The following is a 14,127-nucleotide window of genomic DNA, read 5'->3' as shown; positions in this document are numbered from 1 at the left end:
AGTTCTACTTTGTTACCAGCTGTCCTGTCCCCCCAGAAGTGACACAGCATTTTTGCTCCGTGCTTTCCCAAGGCCCACATGTACCTGGAATGGAATTCAAAAGAGAGGATGACCTGTCTCAAACAGTAGATAAGTTAATGGGATGCAAAGTGGAAAGGCCAGGCACAGAGCTGTAACCTTCCATCTGGTAAGAGGAAGGCTGTTTTGTAGGCTGTAAAGACATTTGTGTGTTTATACTACAAATTCCATTGCCTCATTTCTCATCCTACTCATTCTGTTACTGTTAACTTCTCTGGGACAAGCCACATAAGCCCTTTTACAGCCCAGAGTTTGAGCACAGGATTGTTTCAGCATCCACAACACACACAGCAATGTGCCATGGAAAAGTCAGGGAGAGGCTCCTGCTTTGTTTTGACCCAACTTCTTTGAGCTAGAGGTGAGGAGGGAAAATGATTAAAGTCCAAGATATTCACACCCGTAACAAAATTCTTAGGCTTCTCTTGGGCAGCCACGTTAATACTTTCTCTAAGCCAAGGCAGTGTCTTCAACACTTCCCCAAAAACAGAATTGGAAAAAATATGGTTTCCTTCTTGCAATATAGTCCATTTTTTGTCCCAAGCACTAAACCACCCGCTCCCAATTACCAACTTCTTGCTTTGCCTGTTCAACACCTATACAATCTTAGCAGTTGGTCTCAGAGACAGAAGAAAAGATGTGCCAGCTCATCACCCAGAGTGGAGACATAAGCATCCAGATGATAAACCTGCTTGTTTGACATGCTCTTAAGTATTGGTGATCTACTTGATCAGATCTCACAAAGAAGCAAATTAAACCTGTGGCTATTAGAAAAAATGACTGCTTTTTAATAGGGACAGTAATTTTGCCGAGGCTGGCTGAATCCATTCACTGTCTCTTATGACTTCCCTCTGGTTGTATATTGTAGTCACACTCTCACATACACACATGTGCACTCTTGCTTTGTCTCTATAAGGCCTTTTTAATAAAATTAATACTGTTGCCGACTGATTCCTTGACTCTGCCAAGCAAACAGAATGACCCTAGCCATTGAAGTCTCAGAGCCATTCATGCTCAGAATAGCAACTGCACCATCTATTACACTAAAACATAAAATCCTAAGGTATCCCAAAATTTGGGGAGTTATTCAAAGTTTGACTTTATTTTCTTCTAATAAACATATAAATCAAAAACAGAACTGCAGGGTAAGATGCTAAATGCTTAGTTATTGATGAAGGCACTCCTAGAATATTTTGCTAATGGCTCAGACTTGATTAATATAAAAAAAAAAAGATCCTATTGATTTTCCTTAAAAAACATTTTAGAAGTGCTCAACATGCTGGGAGCAGAAATATATTATGAAGTGCACAGAAAAAAATACCATTTAAATAAGGAAGAAAAAGAGCCAGCCAGGCAGAGACATTAGAAGGAGATAAATTATGAAGCCCTTGTCAATCTCATTGAAGCAGCACCAGCACTGGAGGCAGAGTCAGGGCCAGACTATGGTAGCATACTGCTACGACTAAAGATCCCAAGTCCAAATTCAAGACGGACAATATTTGGCTCAAAAAGCAGGACATGCTTTCCTACCAGGACTTTCCCCATGAACAACGCTAAATAAAATGAGACAAATCTTTCAGTCTGTGTCACGGATATATTTTAAATGGTAAGTCACTGACACATGCATATTTTCTGGCCAGAGTAGCATAAAATTCCTGTTAACTACCGTTTGTCTCAGCTGGGCACTTGGTACTAACTCTTCTATTAGTCTCAGAAATACTGTATACACACTTTTCCCCTCACTCTAAATAGCCCTTAACGTTGAGATATCATGACCGTTAACAATCAAGATCCAGGATCACAGGATATTTTGTTCTGGAAAAAACTATGTTTTTCTGTGGATATAGCACAATTCTGAAGTCTGGTATTTCAGGGACATGCATCTTAGTAAGAATAAAGAAGTTAAACTGAGTATTTCCCTAGGTTCCCATGGGAACACAACACTTAATTCCAGATCTGGATAGTTTCAAGATACTGGGTTAAACACTTATTAAAACATATCTAAAAATGCTATTCCTAGATTTTTTCAGTGGCTTCCTGGTTACTGTTCATTGGGACTAATGGCTCAAGGGGAAGAGACTCATTAAAGCACAGGGGTACCTAGGAATGAGCATGCAAGTGAGACCGAGCACCTAGGAAAGACACTGGGAAGTAGCGCCTGAATGTTTGAAAAGATAACTGTTTAGGGCTGGAACGTGGCTGACACTCATCAGTGGTCATAAAACAAGCTGTTATTGTGTAATTTGTTCATGACTTCATGCACTCTCTAAGAACACCTATCTGCTGTCTGCCATGGTTTTGTGTGCTATCCGGCCATTTACAACTATAACCGAAGATACTTGCTACCCAACTTGTAAGCAAAATAGCTTCTGTAGTTCAGTACAAGTTATGTGGGGAGAAGTTTGTCATTAATTTGAGATAAAGCTGTTCTGCCTTTATTTCTGGAGGTGACAGAACCTAGTGTTGGGGAAGATAAGAGGAAAGCCAGGAAAAAAAAAGTCTAGCTAGAGCTGGTGAAAGTCTCTCTACTTGCTACAGAGGAATAAAAGCATTGAGGGAACTTGCATTTGTAAATTGAAAGATACCTCCAGTCTTTAGAAACACTATCTACACACCTTATGCAGATTCCTGAATGTGTACAACTGCATTCCTCCTCTCCCTACGCTTCCCACACGCATTAGGACTTGCAGCCTAAATCAAAACTTGCTGATGTCAACAGAATGTTTTCTTTTGATTGTCATTTCATTTCTCTCAAGTGACTAGACTATGGAACAGATCCTGTCTTCTCAGGATCACAGATCTGTTAGCAATAATTACAACAGACCAGTTGCAAGCTAACCTAAAAGCTGATGAAAATATAATTCTCCTTTTGAAATTAAAAATACCAGGCGGTCTTACACAGAATAGCAAGAAAGCCATGGTGAGCATTAAACAATGACGAGATAAAAATGTGCTAGACACTTATAACACTGTATACAAATGCACCCTATTAATAGAAAGATTTCTCAGTTGCACTAATTTTTAAAGAAACAAATCCCTGTAGATGAAACAAGACGACTAACAGAATTACATCTACAGGGCTATTTTTAAAAGAGCAGAAAGATAAATAAAGAAAACGAGAACTTAATCCAGAAGACCACTGGGATAACATAAATTAGGTTCTTGGAAAAAAACAGACTTCGCCAATAAGAGAAGCTGTGTTTCAATCAAAGTCTTTGATCATTCAAGATAAGTATACCGGAAAATGACATTTTCTGCTTTATTTCATTTCTTTAGGAAATAATCTCTTTCTTCTCTGTTCCTATCCAAAGTACCAAAAAACCCACCCTGAAAAGAAACAACTAAAATCTCCCACTGTTCTCTTACTGAACACAACTCTCTTCTCCCATCTCTGAAATCAAAATTTCTTACAATGGTTACTTCCTCCATATTGTACATTAAATATGCTGCTGTTACAGTGCTCTAACATTTCCATTTGCTTGTGATATTTTCAATATTTCCCTTAAGTTCTTTATAAGACTATACAGAAGAAAACTGTCTGTTTACTTAACAATAAAACATAAACTTTATCCTCTCTCTCTTCTCCCATCTCTGAAATCAAAATTTCTTACAATGGTTACTTCCTCCATATTGTCCTTTTGTTCTTTTGCTGTTCTGGTGTTCTAGTGTTTTCATTTGCTTGTGATATTTTCAATATTTCCCTTAAGTTCTTTATAAGACTATACAGAAGAAAACTGTCTGTTTACTTAACAATAAAACATAAACTTTATCCTCTTTCTAAACAAAACTTCATTAATCTTGCATAGACTTCAGTTTCTTATTTTATAGAAAACAAAAAACCCTATAGATGTCTGGAAAGGTATCCTGCAACAAGAAACTTCAGGATATTTATTTCATTCCTTAGGTTGAAAGTAAGGTTGGAACTTGATCATTTCACTTAATACCAGCACACAGAGAAATTGCTTTTTGTAAGGTGCAGACAAAAGACATAAAATGCAGCATGTGGAGATTCAAGTCAAATTGGGAATAAAACACAACTTCTTTTAAGCGATAGAGGTAATCAGCTACGAAGATAACTTACCATGGAAAGTAGTAAATCCATTAACAGAGGGTATTAAATCAAATTTTCAGGTCTCTATAAAAGTAACACCCTAATATAAGCACAAACTCTTGGCTTTACAGCTTTCAGCCACTCAGAGTAAGAGAGTCAAGTCCCTGTACTCCAGAACCAAAACCCAAAGGTGTAGGAGCTGTACAAAGCCACAGCAGGCCACTTGGCCAGCAGCAGCATAAAACTGTAATAGCAGCCAGTCCATTCCTCTTTGGTGACATTTCAGTGACAATTTCAAAAGCAGAGCTTTCTCTCAGATATCACTCGCATGTTTAAACTACTCCTCATGTTCCCCATTATGACAAGAGGAAAATAGAGCCACTACTAACTTGTATGGGGACACATAGGGAAGTCCTTTTAGGATAGTCCATTACACACATGGAAACAAACTAGGGTACTTTTTAGCATTCTCAAACCACTGTCTTTTAGTCATTTTGAAAATCCCAAGGGAAGCAGTGGTGAGAAATAATCTGTGCAATCAAATTCTGCTAACTACATGAACTGCGGAACAGGCCCTCACTGCCCCAGTGCATTAAAATGGTTTCAGCAAGGATTCTTGATGGTGGATCCCTCTGTTGCCCATACAACTTCTAGTCAGGACCACATCAATCAAAGCCCAGAAGCACATCAGCCTTCTACCTGATCCACGGGACACAGCTCAAGCAATACACAGATGGCAAAAGTAATTTCTGTAAGCCCTATGAAGAGTATAACAGTTAACTATACTTTAAATTACGGATGGTCACCAACTGGGACATTGTACCAGAATAAGATATGTACACCTGTAATGACGGCTGCACTCTTCAGAGCATTTGTTATCAAACAGTTGTCTTCGGGGATTATTTATACTTAAAACTATTCACTTACACTGATATTTGAGACTTAACGTAAAAATATTAGCGTCTACATTTAATGCATTCTGCATAACATTTGACTGAAAGAACAATCTGCCTAGGAAAAACTACAGTAAAATGGACATATCCTGAAATGGATTTCAAGAAAGCAAATTGCCACACCACATTCTTGTATCCTTCAAGCTATGACAGTTCTTGTCACCATGGCATTTCAGGGTTTGATTACCAGCTATAAAGAAAAAAAAGATTTTTTTTTTTTGAGCACATTTATCAAACCTTAATGTTTATAATTTTTTATTGAGGAATTAGCAGCAACAGCTGTATGAAGATTTGACATCAGTGGCAGACCCATTTACAGTGTGCAAGAAGGAAAATAAACAGATTGGGAAACAGCACGCGCTGGATATTTTCAGTGCTTGTTCTAACCCCAGAAAACAAAAGAACCATTTTTCTTGCACTGCAGTTTGTCAGCCTCCCAGTACAGACGTGTAAATTTACACAAGAGGCAATACAATGCCAACCCAATCTCAAAACGTTTCAATCATTCAGTCTTTTTCCTTGACCCAACTTATCACTTATCTTCACAGCTCACAGCAGTTTCACCAGGATGCTCTGTCTTCAATTTTTTATGAGACGGCTCTCCCGGGAGAAGAGACGTGCAATGCTGTAAGGTTCGTGCAATTTCATCAATTGTCCATTTGTCTTCATAAAGGGTATGCTCCTCTAGCGTAAATGGCCCATGTTTGGTTCGGGTCAGCTCTTGCATAGTGGCACAGGTAGAGAGTTCTACAGTAAAGGAGAAAAGAGGATTTAGAAAAAGCGCATGGTCAAGTTGAACTATTTTCAACTCACTTAAAATATATTTTTACATGTAGCCTTCTACATTATTCTGCTTTGTTTGAGAAGGAAGTTCATGAAGATTCATCACTCATTTACATCTTCTTAAATCTGAGGCAAGGAATTCCTTTGATTTCAACAGATCTCCAGTGTAGTAAAGAGTTCAAATCTGACAGAAAGTTGTCAAAAGGTTTTCCAGATTTAAATCAGAATGAAAAGAGAGGAAATAAGGACATAAGATGTAAACAGAACATTCTGTGTTCACAAGTGACTTAGAAGACCACGTACTATTTTTCCACAGACATTGAGGCCTTAGCACTTCTTGCCTTCAAGAAGTATTTTTGACATTTTTATCCTGTGCTGCCTATCAGGATAATATAAACTAAGATAAGGAAAAATAAAAAATGTTTATAAGTGTTCTGCTATGTTAAATAAATACCAGTAGGACAGAATTACATAATGAGGGGCTACAAAACATAACAGCAACCAGAGCTGACTTGTAAGCACACAGGTGTACTAAAATACTCTCTCCCATTCTTTCTGATGCAGAAAGATTTTTACTGCATTTAAAATTTTTGAAAAGAAACCAGCTGAGGACAGACTTGATCTTGGTTTGTCATTAAAGGGCTAAACATAAGCCAGTATGCTCAGAAGGCAGTAACAGAATATTTGACTTGCCTAAGCACAAATAACAACATTGAAATTCATAGGGTTATCCCACATCACTTGCTTTCTTGATCTGCAAATGTATCATTTAAAAAAAACCTTGAAATGGATTATTTGTTCTCCATCATGCAATTTGATAGATATAGAGCACAAGACAAATAACCCTGTGGGAAAGCAAAGCTATTCACAGTTCAGGTAAAGGAGAAAGAAAACACCAGAAAAATCATCACAAATGTAGAAGGCTTTCCAGCGGATAGGGTTTATTATGTGCATGGTAATGTTCTGTGCAATCTGTTTTCAAAGTGTGATGAATAACATTTAAAAAGACAGTATCTGTCTTCTTAGCTTTAACATACGGAGGAGGGAAAAAAAAATCCTCACCTTGCCTTGTATTATCTTGCTCAGTGCTATTACTTGCTCCATTTTTATCCCCCAGCCCCCAAGGTCCTCTGGCAATTATTTAGCCTTCATTCCCCCATGCTCCCAATGAAAATACCTTAGTATATAAAAACAAGTGATAGCACTACAATTCTGCAAAATAACACATAGGTCTGGTCGCTGGAGATATACAAAATGACAAAATTTTTCCATCAACAGACACATTCATTCCTTAAACTGTCATGGTTTTTTTCATGCCTACCTTTGCCAATGTCACTGACCAGGCTCCTGACATAAAAGCCACCACCACATTCAACGTCTGGAATGTTAACAATGACATGGTAAATTGCCAGCGCAATGTGAAATCTACTTTACATAGAAACCATGCCCCACATAAATGTAAAAATGTGCTAAGCAAACAACCCAGTGATAAAATATTTATAGGATGCAACATCAATTATTCATCCTGTAACATATGTGCGGGTGAGATTGCTAAGCCAGACAGGAGGGAAAGCAAATACAATGACAACTGAACTAACTCACTAGAAATTAAGTACTTGCTGTGGTATGTTAACAAATGCTTCAGTCCTATTCATTTTAAAGGTTTCAGAAGGTTGTTTCATATTTCTAATGATGAAGAGGTATTTCAACTATAGTCTAAACTGACTATCAATGCTTTTAAGATACTGCACACAGGCAGCTCCAATAAAATTTTAAAATTCACCTTTAACTTTCCCTGCTCTTTCAGCCCTTCCCTTCCCTCTCTGCCAGTGATCAGCTGCTATTCACCCAAACATAAAGTAAGGGCTGAAGTAACACAGCACTGAATTCTGTCACTCATACCTGCTCATCATATAACATCTGGTCCATCAGAGGACTACGGGTCAACTAGGTAGCTGATCAACACAAGACATTATCTTGACCTCACAGTAGCATCAAACATTTACAACATTCTTTTTGGTTTATTTATTAATGTGCTTCTTAATGTACCACCCAAGTTTCTTCATGTATGACAGAAGGAAGGATAAGATCCTGCCTCCTCAACCGAGAAAGAGGCCTGACAGTAACCGATACTGGTCCTTGCTGCGCCCTGGGAGAGATGCCAGCAGGTCTGGGCATCTGGGTAAAAGAATGGGCAAAGCGAAGGAAGCAGACCTGAGAAAGGAGGAGTGAGCTGGAGGTTGCAAAATCATGGACCGATGCAAATAATCCCCTGATCAGCCTCTCAGAATTTTCCCTCACAGAAAGATTACATATAATCAGCTTAACTTAAAACCAAAATACAGTGCTTTTACTGTAAAGCAGAAGTCTCTGCACATGGGCTGTCGTGGTTTAACCCCAGCCAGCAACTAAGCACCACACAGCCACACGTTCACTCCCCCCTGGTGAGATGGGGGAGAGAATCAGAAGAGTAAAGTGAGAAAACTTCTGGGTTGAGACAAAGACAGTTTAATAGGTAAAGCCCAGCGTGGGGCTTGAAGGGCTCGCTATAACGACAGATTTGATTGGCTTCCCATCGTCAGGCAGGTGTTCAGCCATCTCCAGGAATGCAGGGCTCCATCATGTGTAACGGTTACTTAGGAAGACAAAACACCATAACTCTGAACGTCCCCCTCTTCCTTCGTCTTTCCCCAGCTTTATATGCTGAGCATGACATCATATGGTATGGAATATCCCTTTGGTCAGTTGGGGTCAGCTGTCCCAGCCGTGTCCCCTCCCAACTTCTTGTGCACCCCCAGCCTGCTCGCTGGTGGGGTGGTGTGAGAAGCAGAAAAGGCCTTGACTCTGTGTAAGCACTGCTCAGCAGGAACTAAAACATCCCTGTATTATCAACACTGTTTCCAGCACAAATCCAAAACATAGCCCCATACTAGCTACTATGAAGAAAATTAACTCTACCCCAGCCAAAACCAGCACATGGGCTCACACCAAAATAAGTAGCTGAGAGTAATGAAACCCATTTCACCATCTTATTCCCATTCTGAGTGTAAATAAGCACTAACAAGCTAGGAGCATCACTCTATGTAATAATCTTTGGTCTTTACCCAGTGTGAACAGTGGTGGCTGGAACTGTTGGAGAGAGAGGCTGTACACTCTTACTGGCCGAGCAGGTTTTGCTTCAACTGCTTCTCCTCTCTTCATCAGAGTTGATAGCCTTTCTCCATCCTTCTTCAAAGCAGAATAGCTGATCAGATAAAGCATGAAAATGCGTCTCATACGGTTGTAATAGAACAAGCTTCCCATTCTCCAGTTCTTGTTAATATTGTACTATAGTAGTGTACATTTTACCCTTCTAATCCCCTCCTAGTGCTCACAAAAAAGAAACAATGTAGTAAGTGCTTCTGAAATCTCGTAGACACAGAATCATCTCAGTCGCCAGTAGCTACATAAACTGGAAAACAGGAGATAGTCTTGTATTTATCTCTTGCTGTACAGATTTAAAAATGTTTCATCACTCAATTTGTAGTTTATGAAAATAAAGGGTTTCTATAAGGGGTACAATACTTGCAGCTGCCTCTAACATACTGTCTCTCAGAAGTCTGCAGTGCATACTCTGTTTCAGTGTTATGTTGAGCCGGACACTGGGAGCTGCTCAGGCAACTCCTGTAATTCTGCCTTGCACCTTTACTCATCTCACACCCTGAACAGCAACTGCCAAGTCATGTAGCCTTGTTCTAGGGTGTTTAGGGGACCACTATAGAACAAAAAAAAAAGTTAATTTCACTGATTACATGAAACTTTATCCAAAGATCAAACTTTGGTCTTGACAGAAAGATGACCACAGAAAAATCAAAAAAGATCTTGCTCAAATTAGCAGAGGGTAATTTGAAACAGGTCACATGAAGCAGAACACCTACTGAATTACTGACCTTACAGGGCTCACATTGGAACCACAGTAACTGACCCATTGCAAATGCAAAGGAAAGCATGTTAGCTTAAATCACCATAAAAGCCATCTGTCACAAGCTAAATGCTTGCACGTTGCCAGCTACTATGGCTAACCTGACTAGAAGAAATTTGCTAAGCTACGGAAGCTCAGTTACTAACTCATTCATACTCTTAAGTTTTCAGAAAACTAATTCGAAGCCATTTAAGGCACTTCCACACAGATGTCAGTAAGTCTCCCCTTACCCCACAACTAAAATTAAAGACTCGGAGCTTTGCTTTCTAATTGGAAGACAGGATAGAAGCCACCAAGCCCTGCAAAGCTGTTTAAGTCTGCATTGCTACTTTACATTTACCATAAAAAACCCAGATGCCAGGTTACCATTTGTGCTTGATGTTCAAATGGGCGTGACCTGCAGTTGCAAATGTTAAACTCCTAAGTCTGCCTTGCCTCTATCCTCTTGCTAAAACGTGTCTTTTTATTCCTGAGAGAACTGACTTCTGTTGGCAAGTCCCGACAGCTGAACTCAACTGCCAAGAGTGTCTGAATATTGTGGAACTTACAGTGGAGGAACCTGCATTATGTCCCCTGTGAACTTTTGCAGCACATTTTCAAGATCTCCTTTTGTTATCTGGTCTGTAGAAAGAAAAAAGTATGTTAGCATTGATTATTCACATGGCACTAATGGCATCAATCATGTTCTGCAAACAGATACAAAGAAGAGGTCCCTGTTGTCTGAATTTAGATTGGATGAAAAACACCAAAGACAAGAGATAAACAGAATGTAGGTAGGAGTGTGAATTATCACAAAAAGAGTGGAACAAAGTGTCCAAGGTGATTAAGAGAGTCTGGACGCTTTCAGAAGGGCAGAAATCCCAATATACACAGTTTTGTTCTGTAATTTCTCTCTCTTGGGACTGCAAATTCATTTTTCTTGGGAACTATGCAAAAACTACAAAATTTGTCCTATTTTCATTTTTGTTAAAGGACCAAAAAGAATAAAATGCTCATCTAACCATGGCAACTTCTCTTTAAGAGTACCTAAGCACAAGGAAAAATACAACAGGTTATTAGAGAACAAAAGCATTGTGGGGTTTTTTTCTAGTGAAGAAAAAGACTGCATCTGGAACAACATCAAATTTCCGTATCAAACAACTAACCTGCAAACGCACACCAGGGTATTGTTATATATTAAGTAAGGCAATTTTACTGAAGAAATCCTGTAAAAGAAAGATGGCTGCTTTAGGCAATCTACGCTCTTTTAAGAGTACACATACACATCTGTCCCACTTTTATTAGAAGGCTATAACATAAGTAGCTGATTGCATTGGTTCTTTGAAAAACTATTCAACAGAGATGACATTCATCTCTAATTTGTTTAGAGAGTACAAACATAAGATCTGTAATCACAATGCACTTCAGTGCATTTCTACTGTCTAGGACTTGACTAGTCCTCTTTCTCATAAGTTATATTCAATTAGTGTCATCCTGCTAAGTCAACAGCATCCTGGAATATTTATTGAGCCTTCATTATGTTTAGGACCAGACCTTTAGTTGCAAACCTTGCGAGACAGATGTACTTCATGCTTTAAGTAAAAAAAGAAGAGGTTTCCTTCCACAGCAGCTTTGGAAGATGGCCATGTGGTACCTCACTTTTGCAAAGCACACTTTGCAGCCTCAAGAGCAGATGCTGTCCCTAGGCCCCAGCAGCTGTCTCAAGAAGTGTCATTAACAGCAAGGTTGCAAGGCACAAAAGTCAGTCAGGGATGCTGAGAGACCAACATACGTCAGAATATGGGGTAGGAACGACAATACCAATTGTATAGTAAGTCTGGATCTTCTTCTGAAGAGCTTCTTAAAACCAGAAGATTGAAATAACCATGTATTACTCTAGTTTAGCAACATACCACAACAAAACTACATGGCAGAAAGTTAGCATGACCCAGCTCTATGCCAGTGATCCTGGCAGCCTTCTTCTGAACCCCAGGTTGCTTCAGGCTAGAATTTAGTATTTAAGATCTAAGTATAAGTGTCACTTGGCGTTCTCTTTCAATTTTCACTCCATAAACTGCATTTGTGGCTAGGGCATTTAATGAGACACCCGAGTTCAGTTCCTGCTCTGATCTCATACTCCCCTGACTGAGAGGTTATATCTAGCCTCTGAGGAAATCACTCATGCTACAGGCAATCTCTATCTCAGGGGGGAAGAAAAGATCCCCATGTGAGGAATGATGCATTAAACCATTAACAAACAAAGTTGTATGGTGTGTTATCAAAGTAAATATTTACAGATGAGTTTGCTAAGATCTAGAATAATTCATATTTGTCTTCTGCGATACATCAAGGCACAAGCTGGCTAGTATTATATTCTGAAAACCTAAAACCATGTGCTGTGCCTTTCTTCTTTTTTGCCAGCATGCACTGCCTCTGTGTTAATGGACTGTATTGGATTCTTGCGCTCTCATAGAACAATACAGAAGCTGGTGAAGCTTTCGTCCAGCTCTCAGTCATAAAGAATGCACTATTAGTCTCATCTCAAACAAACAGTTTCACTATACCTAAACTGTGTATTTGTCCCAGGCATCAGTTTGGACTCGTGGCTCTGCAGGGAACACAGCCCACACTGTGAACCAGCTCCTTCACCACCTTTCAGCTCCAACAGTCATTACATCCACAGCACAGGAAGGGGAGAATGCAGTCCTGCTGCCCAGGAGAACTGCTTCCCTTCAGGCCCTCGGCCCACCGGTCTCCCTCACCTGGCTGAGGGCTTGGGTTTAGCAGGTTAACAGCTTGTCTGGTCAGCAAGTTTAGGGCAGCATTTGGACTGAACCCTCCATCAAGCATGAAATATGAACATACCCATAAAGACTAATTAGCGTCAACAGTTCCAAAACTTTCCCCATTTGACTTCCCTTCTCCACTCCCTGAGAGTAAGGGGTTGAGAGACGTTTCTGCAGGACACATCTGCCACTGCCCTCGCTACCAAGAGTTAACCTATTCCTCCTAATATCCTCATCGCAAATACCAAATATCTTCATCTGCTGTATCGCAGACCATGAGTTTTTGCTAGAAGCTGGACTTAAACTGCAGCTCTGTGTCCATCCAGGGAAGGGTGTGGAGGCTGCCACCCTGTTTCACAATGATTTCAGTGAGGGCTGTCGAGGTTTGGCCCATAGGATAATTGCATCCAGTCCCCAGGAATAACAACAGCCTTACCTTAGAGCAAAATGATTGTACCTGCTCTGTGAGTACACTATTTGGAATACATTCAATTTAACACCGTTTTCTAAATTTCTTCCTAAGTCTTTAGACTGACAGTGTGGTTATGTGATTTCTACACAGGCTATGCATCTTCCAGTGGACCATTCCCTACGATTCTATGAGCATCCCACAGCACTCAAAACTTCTGGCCTCCAATGCTTCTAAAAATATTTAGTATAAGCCTATTAGCTTCTAACATGAAAATTTTAAAGAACAGTTGTGCTTCTGAACACTGGTGACTGTTGATCAATTTTCCTGCTATAATCATAAAGAAAGTTAAATAAAGTTACCAAACCAAACGGTGTCAATTGTGCCACAACCTCAAGAAGCCTCCACTGAAGGGTGATACTGACCTGCGCTTGTTAACAAATTACACCAAAACAGAATAGAAGAATTATCCGTGACAGTCCAACAGAACTATAGCAGATGACCTTGACTCAATCTGGCCCAGCACAAATTATTTGCAAACAGACAAGCAGAATGCTGAAAGGACTACTTTTTCCAAATTATTCAGATAGTGCTATTAAACACATATTTCAGCATAATCAGCAGAGACCTGCAGAAAATGAATTTTGTTTTCCGTGTCTGGATATAATCTGTAGGCAGCTGGGGGGGACGTGGGTTTCAGAACACACATTCCTGTGCATAGTTACAAACATTAAAAAAAGGGCGACAAACATTAATGTTCTCAAGAAAGCATCAGAGGAACGTGAAATGTTACTTGCTTTCAAAGACAGCATCTGATAGCCTGGGAGCAGTATGAAACCATAACCTAATTTCATGCAGAAATGCAAATTTGTCGTCCGAGAAGAAACAAACAAAAAACTATGAGAAGTTCAGGAGGGGTTAAACTCAAGGAGCTCTCTTCAGTACATCCTTTCATTACAACTAATACACAACAGTTTGCTTTCTAAACTGCTGTCTAGGGACACTTTTGAGGACTAAAATGTAACACTTCTTACAGTTAATATAGCAGGCAACTTTCTGCAGGCACTTTCCTCTTGAATGACTCCACTGGACCACAAGAAGAGTTTTATATATCTTGCAAGCTGTTTTAG

At 39.6% G+C, this 14,127-nt stretch overlaps 1 protein-coding gene across 1 annotated transcript in view; it reads right to left on the bottom strand.

Moving 5' to 3' along the window:
- Positions 1-5,322: 5,322 nt before the first annotated feature.
- TRUB1 (TruB pseudouridine synthase family member 1) overlaps positions 5,323-14,127 on the bottom strand; it is a gene marked incomplete at its 5' end in the record, with an annotated part of 30,875 nt that continues 22,070 nt past the window's right edge. The window contains 5 exon segments of the mRNA XM_019471648.1: positions 5,323-5,622; positions 5,624-5,826; positions 7,184-7,240; positions 8,967-9,106; positions 10,372-10,444. Of these exon segments, the coding sequence (XP_019327193.1) occupies positions 5,578-5,622; positions 5,624-5,826; positions 7,184-7,240; positions 8,967-9,106; positions 10,372-10,444 (518 nt within the window).

The sequence above is a fragment of the Aptenodytes forsteri genome, unplaced genomic scaffold, assembly GCF_000699145.1.
Source record: "Aptenodytes forsteri isolate BGI_AS27 unplaced genomic scaffold, ASM69914v1 Scaffold15, whole genome shotgun sequence".
Taxonomy (NCBI): Eukaryota; Metazoa; Chordata; class Aves; order Sphenisciformes; family Spheniscidae; genus Aptenodytes; species Aptenodytes forsteri.
The sequence above is the reverse complement of the archived record's forward strand: the minus strand, read 5'-3'. Positions and strand labels throughout refer to the sequence as shown.